Source organism: Phocoena sinus, chromosome 15, assembly GCF_008692025.1.
Source record: "Phocoena sinus isolate mPhoSin1 chromosome 15, mPhoSin1.pri, whole genome shotgun sequence".
Lineage (NCBI taxonomy): Eukaryota > Metazoa > Chordata > Mammalia > Artiodactyla > Phocoenidae > Phocoena > Phocoena sinus.
Genome location: NC_045777.1, coordinates 84629259 through 84647744, shown reverse-complemented (window position 1 = coordinate 84647744; position 18486 = coordinate 84629259). Strand labels below are relative to the sequence as shown.

At 50.7% G+C, this 18486-nt stretch overlaps 1 protein-coding gene across 1 annotated transcript in view; it reads right to left on the bottom strand.

The window, feature by feature from the left end:
• MMD2 (monocyte to macrophage differentiation associated 2) overlaps nucleotides 1-11603 on the bottom strand; it is a 47812-nt gene extending 36209 nt beyond the window's left edge. Inside the window, exon 1 of the mRNA XM_032606256.1 lies at nucleotides 11515-11603. Coding sequence (XP_032462147.1) covers nucleotides 11515-11561 — 47 coding nt within the window. The 5' untranslated portion in view covers nucleotides 11562-11603. The remainder of the gene's footprint in view (nucleotides 1-11514) is intronic.
• Between the last annotated feature and the right edge of the window lie 6883 nt (nucleotides 11604-18486).

Sequence of the window (18486 nt, the reverse complement as noted above, 5' to 3'; positions counted from 1 at the left end):
CAAGGGGGTAGATAGAATTGAATCCAGCAAGGAACCAGAACCTGTGCCATCAACGTCAGGCGAGAGTGACACTGCAGCTTGCCCTCCGTCTCCCGTTGCTGACGACCCTTCAGCTCTGCCATCTCCCACTCCAGTCAGTAACTCTTCTTCCCTGTTCCCTCGATGCCAGCCCCTGTGTGCCAGCTGTTGTGCTGTACTATTGTACTTTTCAAGGTTCTGTACTGTAAGATTTAAAATGTTCTCTTGGGACTTTCCTGGTGGCGCAGTGGATAAGACTCCGTGCTCCCAATGCAGCGGGCCTGGGTTCGATCCCTGCTCAGGAAACTAGGTCCCACACGCATGCCGCAACTAAGAGTCTCCATGCCACAAGTAAGGAGCCCGCCTGCTGCAACTAAGACCCAGCACAACCAAATAAATAAATATTTTTAAAAGTTTTCTTTATTTTTTGTGTTTATTTTTTATGTACTATTTGTGTGAAAAGTATTATAAACCTATTACAGTACGGTACTGTGTAGCCGATTGTTAGTTGGGTACCTAAGCTAACTCTGTTGGACTTATGAACAAATTGGACTTACAAACACACTCTCGGGACGGGACTCATTCTTCTGTAGGGGACTTACTGTATTTACCATGTGCCATCCACTCCCAGGTAACATGGAGAGGACATACCTGCTCTCTCCACTGCCCCAGGTTCGTGGGGAGACAGCCAAGGGAGCAATTCAAATGTGGGGCAGGATGGAGACAGCAAGCAACAGAGGTGAAGGAACTGAGGTTATGAGAAGGCAGAAACTAGGAGGCAAAGAAAACCAACAGAGACAAGGGTGAGGAAAGGAGATGGTGAACGCGGAGAATGGGGTAAAAACCCAGAGAGTCACTGAGGCATCTATGGGGGCACCTGGCCTCCGGCTCCGGCTCCCTTGGATCCCTAAACGCACTAAACCCTGTAACAAGCTCAGGTGCCCTGCTGTTTAAGAAACGACTTCACTTAGTCACGGTGAGCACTGTCCACACTCACACTTTCTATGAGCTGAGCCAGCACTCCGTGGTCAACTCCAGGGGCCCTTCCACTCATCTGGCTACGGATCCCCGGGGCTGCCAGGGAGGGGTGTGAAGAGGTCTGGACCTCAGCCTGGGAGCTCTGACAGCACAGGGATCCTTGCAGGGAGGGCTGGGTTCCCTGCAGGGAGGAATCGGCAAAAACTCAGACTGGAGGTCAGACAGATCTGAGTTTAGAGCTGGCTGTCCCTCTCACCTGCCATCAGACCAGCCTCCCTGTCAGCCTCATCTGTACCATGGGGCCAATAACACTTATCTGGCAGGGTACAGAATGGATTAGAATCACTGCACACGGCATCTAGAGCAAAGCCTGGAACATACAAAATGCTCAGGAAATGGTGGATGTCATTGTGGTGGCAGTTAACAAGAAAAAATTAGTGGCAGAGAAGCAGTCTGAGACACTGGGAATTAGTCCGCCCAAATCTCGATCCACACTTCTTATTGCACCTACCTGGCCGTGTTCTTGATTTGCTTCTCTGTTGGCCAGGAGTCCCGGGTTGAGGCATCAGAGGCTCCCTCTGCTCAATGGGAAGAATGATTTTGAATCCCGTGATCGATTAGTGATGTCTGCCCTGGGTACAAAGGAAGGCTGACAGTAGGTGTGCTATGTATCCTACCCTAATAATCCTATTAATGTTCAGGCAGTACTACCCTTAAACAAGAGGGACTCTGTCCCTAAGCCTGTCCCTTTAGATCCATTACTTCTCCAACTTTCATGCACACATGAATCACTGAAGGATGTTATGAAAATAAAGATTCTGATTCCATAGGTCTGGGGTGGAGCCCAAGTTTCTGCATTTCTAACAAGCGCTAGCTGATGCCAATGCTATGGATCTGTGGAGTATGTGTGGATCAGGGTTTAGAGGTCCTGCTCTCACAAACTCAGACTAATTTTTTAGGGAGACTTTGAGCACCTTGGTCACGGGGGATCCAGCACTCATCGCTGGCAGGGTGAGCTGTCACCCTGGACGTTCACTTTGTGAATAACACGGGCAGGACCAGAAAAGTACTGCTTCACATCTCCTGTCCTGTGTCCTTGGAACAAAAGGTGGGTGCAAATCCATACAATGGAACATCATTCAGCCTTAAAAAGGAAGGTACTACAATGAGGTATCACCTCACACCGGTCAGAATGGCCACCATTAAAAAGTCTACAAATAACAGACGCTGGAGAGGACACGGAAAAAAGAGAACCCTCCTACACTGTGGATGGGAATTTAAGTTGGTGCAGCCACCGTGGAAAACAGTATGGAGGTTCCTCAAAAAAAGTAAAAATACAGTTACCATATGATCCAGCAGTCCCACCCCTTGGCATATCTGGACAAAACTATAATTCAAAGAGATACATGCACCCCTATGTTCACAGCAGCACTATTTACAATAGCCAAGACATGGAAACAACATAAATGTCCATCGACAGATGAATGGATAAAGATATGGCACATATATACAATGGAATATTACTCAGCCATTAAAAAGAATGAAATAACGCCATTTGCAGCAACATGGATGGACCTACAGATTATCATACTAAGTGAAGTAAGAGAAAAGAAAGAGAAAGACCCTATCACTTACCATATGATATCACTCATATGTGGAATCTAAAATATGACAGAAGTGAACGTATCTACAAAACAGAAACAGACTCACAGACATAAAGAACAGACTTGTGGTTGCCCAGGGGGAGAGTGGGTGGGGGAGGGATGGATTGGGAGTTTGAGATTAGCAGATGCAAACTATTACATATAGAATGGATAAACAACAAAGTCCTACTGTATAGCACATGGAACTGTATTCAATGTCCTGTGATAAACTATAACGGAAAAGAATATGAAAAAGAATGTATATATATATATATATATATATATGTGTGTGTGTATAACTGAATCACTTTGCTGTATAGCAGAAATTAACACATTGTAAATCAACAATACTTCAATAAAATTAATTTTTTTTAAAGAGGAAGAAAATTCTGACACTTGCTCCAACATGGATGAACCTTATGCTGAGTGAAAGGAGCCAGACGTAAAAAGGACAAGTACTATAGGATTCCACTCATACAGGGTCCCTAGAGTAATCATATCCATAGGGACAGAAAGTAGAAGGGTGTGGGTCAAGGGCTGGAGGAGGGGGACGGGGGAGTTAGTGTTTAACGGGGACAGAGTCTCGGTTTGTGAAGATGAAAAACTCCTGGAGATGGATGGTGGTGATGGCTGCACAGCAAGGTGAACGTACTTAATGCCGCCGAAGTGTACACTGAAAACTGGTCAAAATTGTAAATTTTACATTAGGTATATTTTACCATAATTTTTAAAAAACTGACTGCATCCAAATGCTGTGAAGGTTTGTGGGTGATGCCACTGCTGGCATTGGCAGCCAGAAAGATGTGAGCAGCAGGCAGGCTTGGGTAAGAGAGAAGACAAACCACAGTCACGCTCCCCATCCGTGGGTTACACATCCCAGGGATTCAACCAGCCGGGGATGGAAACTGCTACGTGATCCGCGGCTGATTGAATCCGTGGATGGTTGAATCCACGGATGCAGAACCCGCGAATACGGAGGAACACCCGCAAGAGATCTGAGCATCCGCAGACATGCCAGCATTCGCGGGAGTCCTGGAACTAAATCGGCTCCCTGATCCCCGCTCCCCGCCCCCGCAGGTACGGAGAGACGACTGCCATTCATCCGCGAAAGCCTTACTCTGAAGACAGCATGAACGCCATAGGCTGATGCCCAAGAAAGAGTCACAGCCCAGTAACCTCAAGCATCCATTTGTTTCTCTTCCTGTTTCATTTCCAGGTTTCAAAGACACTCATGAATTGCCTTGGAATTCCCAGTACGGGCACATGGCAGCTGGGAAACATGTGAAATATTAATGAATTCATATCACTCCTGAACTTGTATATGTACAGGACTAGAAGTAACTTGCATTAGACATAACTCCTATTCTTTTCTTTTGAATTGAAGTACAGTATAGTTGACTTAGAACGTGCGCCAGTCTCTGCTGTACAGCAAAGTGACTCAGTTTTACACATACAGACATTCTTTTTTTAATATCCGTTTCCATTATCGTTTAGCCCAGGACACTGGATATAGCTCCCTGTGCTATACATACAGTAGGACCTTGCTGTTCACCCATTCTAAATGTTGATAGTTTGCATCTACCAACCCCGAACTCTCAGTCCACCCCTCTCCCTCCCCCCAACCCCTTGGCAGTCATAAGCCTGCTCTCTACCTATTCTTTCTTTTTTTTCCTACCTATTCTTTATGTTGGCAACGAGGTGGACACTGAACTCCAGATGTGAGCAGTTTCATTTCCATATGATAGGTTTCAATCACATTTTCAAAAAAAATCAAATAAAATATTTCAGCTTTACTTAAATACTGTTTGACTTTAAAATGTTACTTATCTTAATTTGTATTTTGCCTTTTCAACTTCATAGAAGTTTCGAATATTTTAGAATTAAACATCATTTAACTTTTTTCAGTTTCTGACATTTAATTTACATATGTGGGGTTTTTTTAATTACATTTTTCATTTGAATCCTTTAGACGAGTGCTCTTCCAGAGAAACTTCTGCAATGATGGAAACGTTAAGTGCCTGTGTTGTCCCATACAGCAGCGCTGGCCACACGTGACTATAGAGAACTTGAAATGTGGCTGGTGTGACTGAGGAACTAGCTTTTTAATTTTATTTTAATAAATTTAGATTTACCTTTTCTTTTTTTGGCCGCATGGCATATGGGCCCTTAGTTCCCCGTCCAGGGATCAAACCCATGCCCTCTGCATTGGGAGCACAGAGTCTTAACCACTGGACCTCCAGGGAAGGTCCAAGATTTACTTTTAAATTGTCACAGGTGGCAAGGGCTATAGTCCCAGACAGAACACCTTTAGATTATTACTGTTAACAGAACCCAAATATAAGTGAAAATCTTGACTATAAATAATGATTTTGCTGTAATGAAATCAATCAAATAAATCATATGACATACATAATAATTAATAAACTATGTCTTTATTACTCATCCAAGCAAGGCTGCCCAGCAACGAATGCCAAAGACGCGTGTAAAAATTAACTACACTCAGCTACCTTTCTATTTATTTATTTTTTTTTTTTGGCCTCGCCACTCGGCATGTGGGATCTTAGCTCCCCGACCAGGAATCGAACCCGTGCCCCCTGCAGCAGAAGCGTGGAGGCTTAACCACTGGACCGCCAGGGAAGCCCCTTCAGCTGTCTCTGATGCCAGCCAGTCTTCAATCAGATGACGGCCACCGTTTTACAGAGGGCTCAATGTTGTCACCGTAGAAGTATAGTTGTCGGAAGGAGGACAGAACCCATTTTGTTGAGAAGCTCGTTAGCTTGGTTTTTTACTTGAAATAACCAGACATACGGCAGGTGGGCTTCCGCAGGGACATTGCTCTGGCCCGACTGCGTTTGGGGCGGGGCCGTCAGCGAAAGAACAAAGGAGGCCGGCACACAATGTGTTCTCAGAGCCCTTCCAGTCCCGGCAAGGGTGCAGGCAGCAGGGAGGGCTCGGAATTCTAATCCCCGCGTCCAGTGGGGAGTAGAGACTCGGCGTGTGAGACACGTACCCTGCAGCTGCGGGTGATGACGATAATTATTCCCCAGGGTCGTGGGGTGGGCGGGGGGGTGGGGGGGATGCAGAAAAGCAGGGCCCAGACAAACCCAGGTGTGAATCCTGCCAACTGCTCTACGGCCTCGGGCGAACCAAACAGGACTAGAAACTGCAGCTACTCCCAGGACGGCCAAGGATCAGAGGAGATGATGTACAGGAAGTGTGGGTCATCTATCTCCCCCTCCTCCATGAAGCCCCGGGCCGGCCATGCCCCAGGTAGCCCAGCAAGGCAGAAGCACCTCCCACCCCTTCTCCAGCCATGCAGACACCTGCTGACGTCGGAGAAAGCTCTGCCAAGACGGAAGGGTTTCTCCGACAGCCCCATGGATCTTGAGAAACTTGCTTGTTACAAACCGCCTCGAGTCCTCTCTGGAAAGAGACAGACTGGATAACAATAACAACGACATAAACAGCCACGGCTCTGGAGCACCAGCTGTAGACCAAGGACCTCGCCAGATGCTTCACACACCTCATCTTAATCACCTCGAGAAGCACAAACGTTTACCCAACCCGCGACCTTCAGAATTTCAGAGTCCCGGCTGGTGCAGGACTGGTCCTAAGTGACTGTGAAGGGACCTCAGATAGAAGGACGGGGACTAAACCTACAGAAGGCCTCCCAGGGCCACTGCCACCACCCCACCTGTTAACCTCACTTACAAGGAGGAAAGCAAGGCTCAGGGGAAAAGTCCCCTGCACAAGAGAAGACGACAAAGAGGAGGGTGGAATCACAGCACAGGCTCCTGGCTCCTTCTATGTTTCCCAAGGACCCCGCCATGGAAGGAGTGGGACCCGATCTTTTTTTTTTTTTTGCGGTACGTGAGCCTCTCACTGTTGTGGCCTCTCCCGTTGCGGAGCACAGGCTCCGGACGCGCAGGCTCAGCGGCCATGGCCCACGGGCCCAGACACTCCGCGGCATGTGGGATCCTCCCGGACCGGGGCACGAACCCGCGCCCCCTGCATCGGCAGGCGGACTCTCAACCACTTGCGCCAACAGAGGAGCCCAAGGGACCCGATCTTTGGCCTTAGGAGCAACTCCCAACACCATGGCAGGAACTGCGCTGTGTGTGGGGTGGGGGGGCAGGTCCCCAACCAAGTCATTATAGTCTGGGCCGTCGGTGAGCCTCGGCACCAGGCCAACACCCAGAACTGACAATGGACCAGGTGTGTGCTGCAGAGGTGCTCCTGCAGCGTTGTGCACAGAAGCGGAATCCAGAAAGCAACCTGAATGTCCGAAAGTGAGAAATAATAAAATAAAGCAGGGTGTGATGACGAGACGGAATGTTAAGCAAAAGCCCCCCTTAAGCTGAGGTTGCAAAGCAATTATGGAAGAAAAAGGAGACGGGATTACGGCAGGTCAACTTTCAAAAATTAGAATACAACGCTAGCTATAGAGTATCTACAGAAAAAGCCTGGAAGAAAAGTCAACACATTTAACAGTGATGCTCTCTAGACCATGGGATCAAAGGTCTGCTGCTTTCATCTTTATACCTACTTCCCATAATTTAAAAACTTTTCTCCAAGGAGCATGTGTTACATTTATAACCATAATGTTATTTGACAGTGGCCCACGTTTAAGGTCACATTGCATTAAGCGAAAGAGGGTACCTATGTCTTCAGAGATTAATTCGCTCATCCTAAGTCACACAGCCAGTATTATGCAACGGATTTTGATTGGTAACTGCTCAGGTGCCCTTCTGGACATGGAAGCAGCAGGGGGCACAGACAGACAGGTGGACTACACTTCCCAGCTTCCTTGCAGTGAGGTGGCGCCACGTGGGGCTCAACCAGGAAACGTGAGACCTCGCTGCCTTCTAGGACACGCAGAACCCAGTTTATTTTTCTTCTCAAGTTAAGAATTACAAGGACCCACAAGCCCCCTGTGTATCTTTCCCTCCCTCCCTTACAGGTAGCCACTAACCTGATTTTGGAATCATCGTCATCTCACTTTTCACGTACTTTTCTCTGCATTCCTAAACAACACAGTTTCCTGGGATTTGAGTGTTACGTGATTGGAGTCATGCTTTCTTCTGTGTTTTGCTACTGTTCAAACACGTCTGTGAGATTCATCCATACGTTGCCTGGGACTGGACTTGTTTTCCTTGCAGCATTACTGCTCCATTGCATGGATACATACTGTTCCATCAACGTGGACCTCTGAGCTGATTCCAGCTCTTGCTTACCTTGAAGAGTGCTGCTGAGAAGATCCTGGGCCACCTCCCCTGGCACACATGTGCAGAATTTCTCTAGCGCAGACACCCAGAAGAGAGTGGCCGTTCTGGAGTGGCCGTGTCCAAGTATACATGGTAATTTCTGTTTTCCGAAGTAGTTATAATAGTATTGTCAGACTTCTTATATATTGAATACAAGAATGGCGTCCCATGGACTCTTATTTCGCATTTCCTCGATCACCAACGCCAGCGAGCAGCTGTTCACATGCTTATGGCTCATTTGTGTCCTTCCTTCCTGCAATGACTCTCTTTTTACATTTTCTATGGGGCTGTCTTTTCCTTATCGTGGTTCTTTATAGATTCTGGATATTATTATTTACTTAATTTTTTTTTTGGCTGTGCCGTGCAGCTTTTGGGATCTTAGCCCCCCGACTAGGGACTGAACCCGTGCCCCCTGCAGTCAAAGCGCTGAGTCCTAACCACTGGACCTCCAGGGAGTTCCCGATTCTGGATATTAATTACTTGTTGGTTAAATATGTTGCAAATGCAAATATGTCCTTCAAGTTCGTGGCTTGTCTTCTCCTGTCTTCCTGGCATTGTTTGGTAAATAAAAATTCATAATTTTTAATGTAGTTGAGTTTATCAATCTTTCATAGTTTGAACTTGTTGTGCCTTCAGAAATCTTTACCTAGCATGATAGCGAAAAGATATTGTTTCAAATTTTCAAAAAGTTTTCAATTTTTTTTTAAATTTCACTTGCAAATATTTAATCCATCTAGAAATGCTTTTTCTGTATGGTGTGAGGTAGGACTCTAGTTTCATTGTTTCCATCTAGATTATTGTCTCAGTACCATTTATTCAATAGACCATCCTTAACTGGGTTCATCAGCAAGGCAACCTTTGTCAAAAGTCAAATGCCTTTATATACATGAATCTGTTTCTGGCCTCTCTGTTCTGTTCCATTGGTCAATTTGCCTAGCCCTGAACCAACACTACAGTCTTTAATTCCTAGAGCTTGATGATAAGTATGTTTCTGGATGTAGATAAACCATTCAAGGACTCGAGATTAGAACCTTAAGGATCAGTTGGTACAACCACCCACTGAGAAACAGGCTCAGAGACCGAAAGCATCTTTTGCAACGTCACACAGGAGCAGTGTTAACAGCGGAATGTTTGTGTCCCCCCTCCAAAAAAAAAATTCGTATGTTGAAATCTAACCCTCAGTGTGATGACATTTGGAGGTAGAACCCTTGGGCATAATTAGGTCATAAGGGTGAAGCCCTCATGAATGGAATTACTGCCCTTATACAAAGAAGCCAAAGAGCTAGCTCCGTCTCTTTCTGACCTATGAGGATACAAGAAGTTGGCAGTCTGTAACCTGGAAGAGGGCCCTCACCAGAACCCAACCTTGCTGGCACCCTGATCTCAGACCTCCAGCCTCTAGAACGGTGAGAAATACTTTTCTGCTGTTTGTAAGGCACCCAGGCTACGGTACTTTGTTATGGCAGCCTGAAAGAACTAAGACAAACACCCATCTCTCACCCTGGAGGACATTCCTGTCCTGTTCAATATGACAACCACTGACCACATGTGTTTATTGAGCACTTAAAACATAGCTAGTTCAAACTGGGATGGGCTGTAAGTATAAAACACACCAGATTTTGAAGACTTGTGGTTGAAAATAAACTGTAAAATATCTTATGAATAATTTGTTTATATTGATTACATATTGAATATCTTTGGGATATAAAGTGTTAACTAAAATATATTCTCACAATTAATTTCACCTGTTTCTTTTCACCTTCTTATGACGGTGAGATGGGAAATTAGCCACACATTAAACTGAACGGCTATGAGAAAATTTAAAACTACCTCTGTGGCTTGTATGCTATTTCTATCGGACAGGTCTGGGCCATACTATTAAATTCACTCAATCACAAAGCCTTGATTAAGGACCTAATATGTGGACTGAACAGTAGTAAGGGCCGCACAAGGAGGAAGGGAACAGAAATAGTTCTAATCAATGCATTCCATTTCCTCACTGGACCCATCACCTGTGGAAGCGTCATCAGCCCAAGCATGAAAGAAATAGTTCATGGTCCAGCCCTCAGCCCAGCTGGAGAGCTCTATTCCAGTTACAGCGGGAGCAGCACCAGTGTCAAAATCTAGAAATCATTTAGACCAACCTTCCTGTCTAACGGATTAACCAGTAGAAGTCCAGAGAGGTTGAGACGCCTACCCAAGGTCACACAGCAGGTGTGGGAAAGAGCTCCTTCCCCGCATCTGAAGCCTCCAGCCCCAGGTTTCTCCCTTCCCTTCGAGTGAACACTCCACCAACTTACATCTCACACCAGCACACAGGACCCTCGAGAACAATCCTCTGAAAGCCCAAGTTCCCACACCAGACGGGACCTCCTCGCAGATTTGCGCAGCCAGCCCCTCCCACCTTCCCGCCAAGAGAAACACCACAGGAGTTCCTCCGGGCCTTCCCACCAGCAACCCCTCTGCAGCGGGACTCCCCAACTTCATGAAGGAGACACAATGCCCCACCCCCCACCAGAGGAAACAGAGATGAGACTGAGAGGGAAAGGACACAGTCCTGCCTCCCCACTTTCCCGCCCTGAAGCCGAGCTCAGCCCGGCCTCTGGGGTCAAGCTGTGCTCCATCTGACAGCAACTTGTGGAGACTTCATGGGACCAGGGACCCTCAACAATTGCCAGGAGACAATGAACTGTGTAGGTGTGACAGCAAAAAGGATGCCAACCCAGCTCAACTCACCACCTGCCCACTCCACCCACAGAGGCAGGAGGCCTGGCAGAAGGGTAAGAGCAGGTGAAGGCGGGCTCCCCGGGGCAGGAGGCCGACGCCTAGGGCTGCACACCCAGAGCAGTGGGTCCTCCCGCAAGACTCCTAGGGGCGAAGGGGCAATCCTAGAAAAGGGTTTTCATCCAGGTTTCAGGCAAGCCCACCCCGCCAAAATCTTAGAGGAACTTAATATTCCCTCCCCTCCCCACCAGCCCCTTAATTGGGAATCAAAGCGACAAGACCTTGGCTTCCACTCGGCAATCTGAAATCACTTTAGAAGAAGAAACTGAGGTTCAGGTGGGACCACAGACTTCCCACTATGGAAAAGCCAAGATGTATAGGTCCTGGTCCTGTGCCTCAGTTTCCTTACCCATTCCTCCTGCTTGCTATGAGGGCGGTCAGGGGTGGTGCGGGGGACAGGGGTGGTCGGGGTTTCGCTGGGGTGGTGCGGGCCAACGCCTTTTATCATTAACAAAAGCGCCGAATAGCGATTGAGCCCGTGCAAAATGCTTTCAAGGGATCGTCTCACTTAAATCCTCGCGGGGACCCCAGGGGTGGGGACTCTCATTATCCCCGCCTTTGAGACCTGGAAATTGAGGTTCAGAGAGGTGAAGCGACTCGCCCCAGGGCACCACGCTAAGTCGGAGGCGCGGGGAACCCGCGCTCCTCCCGGGTCCAGGGCGCAGAGCTGCGCGCGGAGACTCACAAAGACCACGACGTCTCGTGTCCGGTTTCTTCCGGCCGGGGACAGGGTCCATTTATCACCCTGAATTCTCGGGGCGGCGAGGGGAGCGCGCTGGCGGCGCAGGAAGCCGGACCCGCCGCCCGCGCTCCCCACCCCCGCTCACCTCGCGTACTTCGTCTTCTGGAAATCCAGGAGCCGCGGAGCGAACATCGCGGCGGTTCCATCAGCCTCCAGCCCGGGGCTCCGACCGCGGCAACTTGAAGAGGCCGCGGCGCCGGAGCAGCAGGTCGGCGGCCGCGGGGCGGGGGCGTCCGGGGGCGCGCGGAGCCGAGCTGGAGCCGAGCCCGGAGCCGCCGACGCCAAATCCCGAGCAGCTGGTGGCGGGCGGGGCGGGGGGGCTCCGGGCCAATCGCCTGAGTCCCCGCAGCCCCGGCCCCCTCCCCGCGCGGGGCCGACCCCTCCCAGCCTGGCTGCGGGAAGGGAACCCTGGGGGAGGGGTGGAGGCCTAAGGGGAGCTTCCGAAAGCAGCCCCTTCTTCCTTGCTCCCCGGGCCCCCTCGTCCCGTAGTTTTTCCTGCGAGAAGACTGCCTGTTAGACGGAGCCCCGCTGTCCCCCGCGGCGGGGGCTGGGACGCCAGGGGGGGCGGACCCTGCCCGCGTGGCCGGCCCCAGAGCGTACCTGTAGCTCACACTCCCCCCTCCGCCCCCGCCTTGCATCCCTGCGAGGTGCGACGGCCCCAAGAGGATGGCGCAGTCTCTGGGGAACCCCCTAATTCCCAGAGGCTGTGACTCTAGGGACCCTCACGACCCTGAGACAGGAGCACACGCATTTGGGCATTTGGTCGCCAGGTACCCAGGATGTGCCCACCACCACCCCAGCCCCCAAACCCTGCCCCGCATCTGTACAAAATTCAGCTTTCTCCTTTAGGGGACCTTGGCCTGGGCTATGGGGTATGTGACACCACCTACTGGAAGAGGTGACACCCTGGGGGCTGCTGGAAGGCAGGACAGCCTTTGATGTGGAAAGACAGGTCCCCAAGTAGAAGGTCAGGTCCCTCCTTCCCACGCACACACCTCCCCCTCCTTCCCTCTCCTCCCTTCCCTTCCCAAGCCCCAGCTCCCTGCTACTTTTTATAACAAGCTTTATTTGAGATCCTACTACACAGTTAGAAAATAATCCCACCCACATCCTCTGCCCCAAGGTAGCTAGAACAAGATGAAGGAGAAAGACAAAAGGACTCCATCAAATTCATTTCTGCACTCCAGATGCCCACACGGTGGGCACACACACCTGGAATTGGTGAGGACCAGAAGGGTTGCAGGTAGATGCGTTCAGAGGCCACTGCAGGGCCGGGGGTGGGATGGTCAAGAGAAGCGATCCAGGGATGCTTAAGAGGTAAAAATCCACCGGACCCTGTTGATCGAGGACTAGAAGTGGGGAGTGACCCCTGGGTTTCTGGCCGGCCATGCTGGGTGGGTACTGGTGCCACCTAGGGAGGGGGGTGGTGACAGGAGTAGAGGAGATCATGAGTCGGGTTTTGGCCAGGTGGGCTTGAGGTCAAGGTTGGCATGAGTGGAAGGCCAAGGGATGGACATGTGGGCCAGAGGGTCTGGCAGGGTCCCAGCCCAGCCAGTGAGGAGGGGGTGGGAGGGTCAAGCTGGAAAGATCCCTTAGCGCCGTGGGTTTCGAATTGCTCTCTGGACTTGCTAGGGCTGTGACTTCCAACACAATAACCACCAGCCTCGTGCAACTACTTACGTCTATGTTGAGTTAATCGAAATAAAATTGAAAATTCAGTGCCCTGGTTACTAGCCGTATTTCAAGGGGCTACCTTATCGGACCATTGCCAGCATCATGGAAAGTTCCACGGGACAGCACAACACCAGAAGATCGTGGAGTCAACCTAGGGCATGGTGAGCAGCATTTAAAAACAAAGTGAAGTAGAAAAGATGCAAAGAGAACACGTCACGTTCAAGAAACTTCTGTTTGTATACATCTGGGTCCTGGTTGCGATGGAAGATCTATTTCTTACTAGGAGTCATGGTTAAGAAGGACGAGGAGGGCTTCCCTGGTGGCGCAGTGGTTGAGAGTCCGCCTGCCGATGCAGGGGACGCGGGTTCGTGACCTGGTCTGGGAAGATCCCACATGCCACGGAGCGGCTGGGCCCGTGAGCCGTGGCCGCTGAGCCTGCGCGTCCAGAGCCTGTGCTCCGCAACGGGAGAGGCCACAGCAGTGAGAGGCCCACGTACCGCAAAAAAAAAAAAAAGAAGGGTGAGGCTCACAGCTGTGGTGGCTATAGCACCTCCTGTCCCCTCATATAGAGGAGGGAGAGGGAGGCTGAGAGGGGCCAGGGCGCCCTCCCAAGGTCGCACAGCCTGAGGAGCAGGACCTGCCCCAGAACCCAGCTCTGCAGGCTCTGAGCTCACTGCCCGCCACAAAACCCCTGTTCTAATGAGTTCTTAGATCTCCAGGAGCCCAAAGTCAAACTTAGTCAGGTAAGGCCAGGCCCTGAATATCATGGCTTCTTTCCTGACCTTGACCTCCATCACCATTGCTCTGACCCCCAAACTCTGCCCCCAACCTCACTGTCAGCCGCACCAGGACACACCTGTCCCCAGGCACAAGCCAGACCTCCTCCAAAGCCCTCAACCCCAACTTCCAGGAAAAGGGCCCTGCTGGCTTTTCAAAGGTGTGAGCCCCCCACTTTCTGGGGTGGCCAGGCCAGGCTCGGGGGGTCCGCCGGTAACCACAGCTCCCCAGAGGCCGAGCAGAGACACACAGAGAGGTGGCCTGGGCCTCCCCAGCTCCTGGGCCTCCCCTGGGTTCCTGGGCCTCCCCAGGTTCCTGGGCCTCCCCCAGCTCCTGGGCCTCCCCCGGGTCCTGGTCCACTGGCTTCCTCCCGGCCCACACCTGCGGTCGACCTTCAAGCAGCTCTTGGCTGTGGGCTCAGCAGGGCCCTGGAGGAGACCCCCGAAAGGAAACACAAGCCTAGAAATGGATTTTCTTTTCCTCCAAGAGCAATAGAAGTTGAATAAAAAACAAGTTACTATTTTTACGGCTGGAATCCAGTTGTTATAGCAACCGAGGGCCTGACTCCTGCACGGGAGTCAGGGTTGGACTGCGTGTGACAGAGAAGACAGGTGGGCTCCGGGGGCAGCAGGGGCTGGAGGACAAGCCTCAGGCCCCCGACCTTGGGGCCTGCCTGGGGTCCAGGTCTGCCCCACCCGCCCCTCCGATCGGAAGTCCGGCCCTGCTTGCTGCTGACCCACCTCACCATGGCAGGTGGTTCTAACATCTTCTCCCTTTGGTGCGAGCCCACCTCCTACTAGCTGTGGTCCCAGACTCGGCCCAGCCTTGTTCCCAGAGCCTTACTTCACCAGTCCTAGGACTGGGTGACATGCCTCATCTCCACCTGCAGCCCTGCCACAGCGGCAACTCTCGGGCAGAGGAGATCAGATCCTCGACCTCACCTGGCCAAAACCCCACTCGCGATTCCCCCCTCCCCCTCTGCTGTTCCTCCTCTGGTCCCCTATCTCCCAGAAGTGGTACCAGCATCACCCCACTGGGCCAGGTTGGACAGGGGTTGGGAAGCTCTGAAGTGGCCTCCCTGGGACTCAAGGCGAGGTGCTAGCACTCAAGCCTCCGTCCCGTCACTTGTAAAATCGGGGTAACAGCGCCCACCTTGCAGAATCGCCGAGGAGCAAAGGTGGCCTGGGGCTGACATGATTATGGAAAGTTTGCTTCCGCTTTAATCCTCTCTGTAACTCTACGTGGCAGGCGTTGGCATTGCTAATATACAGGTGAGGAAACGGGCTCAGCCAGGTTAAGCCACGCAGCAAGCCACACGGCTAGATTGAAAATCAGCCCCTGCACTATTGAACAGATGTTGATTATGCACTTACCGTATTCCTGGCTCTTCGGAGGTGCAGAGCGGGAAGTAGGCGGGGTGAGATAAAGGCTGCCCAACCACCCATGCTTCTGTCCCCTTCCCTGGAGCCCTGAGCACATCACCAGGCTCTCCCTGCCCCGCAGCAAGCCCCGACCTGATCCTCAGCCTCCTCCCGCTTGCTGACGTTGATCTCCAACAGTAGGTGTGAAATGGGCACCTACTATGCGCCTAGCAGGGTGTGGGAGCTAGAGGGAGCCACAGTCCTGGCCGCCTAGAGCTTGGGGTCTGGTGTGACAGAAGGGACGTGGGACAATTGCAAACCATCTATTCATTCGCTCAGTCGGTGAATTTGAGTAAATGGCACGTGCCTGATTCTTCACGTACATCGCCTCGTGAATCCTTTCAACAGCCAGACAAGGACTCCCATTCAGCTGACCGACTAAGGCTTGAAGAGGTGGCTGGTGACAGGTAGGGAGGGTGGAGCCGGGTTTCAAACCCAGGCTGACCTCACAGCAAAGCCCCTGCTTGTTTCCAGAATTTCTCTTTCAGCATCCCAGCCTCCCTGCTTGGGACACACAGGTGAATGGGGGGCAGGCCTGGTGAAAGCAACAACCCAGGGGCAGAGAAAGTCTTGGGGGGTTGGGGACGAAGAAGGGGGAGCAACTTTGCCTGGGGGCTCAGGGCTGGGAGGAAGTTGGGGAAGCTTTCTCAGCTGAGGCTGTACGATGGCTGGAAGGTAGCCAGGAGGACGAGGGGCAGCCAGCGGAGGAAGCGTCTTCCAGGCAGAGGCAACAGCATCTGCAAAGGCTCAGTGGCATGGAGCAGCTTGAGTGAGGGGTCTGGACTCCACCCTCTAGGCATTGGAGAAGCAAAGCGTTTTAAGCAAAGGGGTAGGCGAGCGTCACTCTCCACACTACAGAAGCTCTGATGCTCATGGAAGATGGGCTGCCATTTAGGGCAGGAGCAGAGACACCCAGCTGAGCTGAGGGAGCAGAGACTAGAGATGCTGGGAGACAGGACCTACATGTCTTCAAGTGGAAGTGGGGGGAAGGAAGGCATTGGAGTGGCCCCCCAATTCCAAGCTGAGGCCCAGCTTCTCAATGACAATACCACATTTCATCAAATCTAAGACACCATCCATGGAAGGTGCACTTTTGTGTACCACTCAGAAAGGTAAATCACTAGCAATTAATTCTGCCGACGTGGTATTGTTAACTTTTTCAAGCACACAGAGAAGTCCAGAGAATCGTACGGTGAACACGCATATAAACACCACCCGGAATCTACTGCTAACATTTGGTCCTATCAAGAATCTACGCCTTGATCCATCCATCATTCCACCTTCTTTCTTTTTGAGTGCGTCTCCAAGTACATCATAATAAACACTAGCATACATATCTATTACGTTCCTCTTTTTTTTAGGAGGAAATCAAAGAGTGAAATACAAGTCTTGAGCAAATATTCACTGATATTTCATACTAAGTGAAGGAACTCGAAAGAGAAAGAAAAATACCGTATGTGGAATCTAAAATATGACACAAATGAACCTATCTACCAAACAGAAACAGACTCACAGACATAGAGAACGGACTTGTGGTTGCCAAGGGGGAGAGGGTTGGGAGACAGATGGCATGAGGGGCTGGGGTTAGCAGATGTAAGCTTTTATATACAGAATGGGTAAACAACAAGGCCCTACTGTATAGCACAGGAAACTTATTCGGTATCCTGGGATAAACCATAAGGGAAAAGAGTTCTTTTTCGACTTATTTTTTGGCCACGCTACGCGGCATGCGGGATCTTAGTTCCCCAACCAGATATTAAACCCGTGCCCCATGCAGTAGAAGTGTGGAGTCTTAACCACGTGACCAGCAGGGAAGTTCCCTGGAAAAGAATATTAAAAAAAATGTATATATGTGTATAATTGAGTCACTGCTGTACAGCAAAAATTAACACAACATTGTAAATCAACTATACTTCCAAAAAAAAAAAAAAGAAACACACATTCACTGACATTTGACAAATGCATACACACATGTAAGCAAAATCTTATAAAGATGTAGAACCCCAGAAGGTTCCTTCATGCCCTGTGCCGGTCAACCCCCAGCCCCACTCCCAGAGAATACCACTCTTCTGGTTAGTTTTGCCTGTTCTAGAACTTTCTATAAATGGAATCATACAGTCTGTATTCAGCATAATGCCTTGGATGTCTTTTGATATCCTTTGATCCTCAGCGTAATGCCTTTGAGATTCATCCAAGTGGTTTCGTGGATCAGTAACTCATTCCTTTCATCACTGAGTCGTTCCCCAGCGTGTGGGCGTAGCAGGGTTAGTGCCGCCATTCCACTGTTGATTGACGCCTGGGCTGTTTCCAGTGACGCCTGGGCTGTTACTGCCGCTAAGAGGTCATCAAATGTTAAGACACATCCTGATTTCAGGGCTAAGATGGGAACTACAGTTCGAGCCACTGGGAATTGAGCATTTATTACCTGCAAGGTGTGTGCTTTGCACATATTTGCTCATTTCATCCTTCCAGCATCCCTTGGTAGGTTTCTCCCCCTGTTTTACAAAGGGGGAAACTGAGGCAGAAAGAGGTTAAATCACATGCCTAAAGGCAAACAGAGCTGGAGTCAGGAGTCAAATCCGGGGAGGATGGGTCCAGGGCTCAACTTCTGTGCCAGCCGCCCTGGAGGCGAGAGTGGGGCTGCCTAGTGTGCCTGGGTCCTACCCCAAGAGGGCACCACTGCTGATCACTTGTTTCCTCAGGGCCCTGCAAAGATCTAGGCCTGGTGAGGGCTGCTATAGACCCCCAGGTGGGCCAGGCGGGCCCTAGAGTGGAGGGAAGACTCCGAAGCCTCCTGAGGCAGAATTCACAGGCCCATCCCAGCACCCCAGGAGCAGAGACGGGGTAAGAACAGGGGGCCCGGAACCTGTCCCTCCCCCACCAGGGCTTCAAGGGCCCAGCAAAGTCCCTGCCAGGCCACGACCCCTCCCTCCCGTCCACCCCCTCCCTACCAGAGCAGTCTCTCTAAAATGCAAACCTGATCAAGATACTCTCCCCATTGCCCTCAGGGTGGAATCAGGATAAAAGGGCCTCACCCACCACCACAATGGGTAGATGACTCTAAACTCCCCCAAACACTCGTGCTTTCTCCCACTCTGTGACTATGCAGATGCTGTCCCCGCCTGGAATGCCTTTCCACCTGGCAGGCCTCTATTTGCTTTTCCAGATTTAGACCGAGAGCAAAG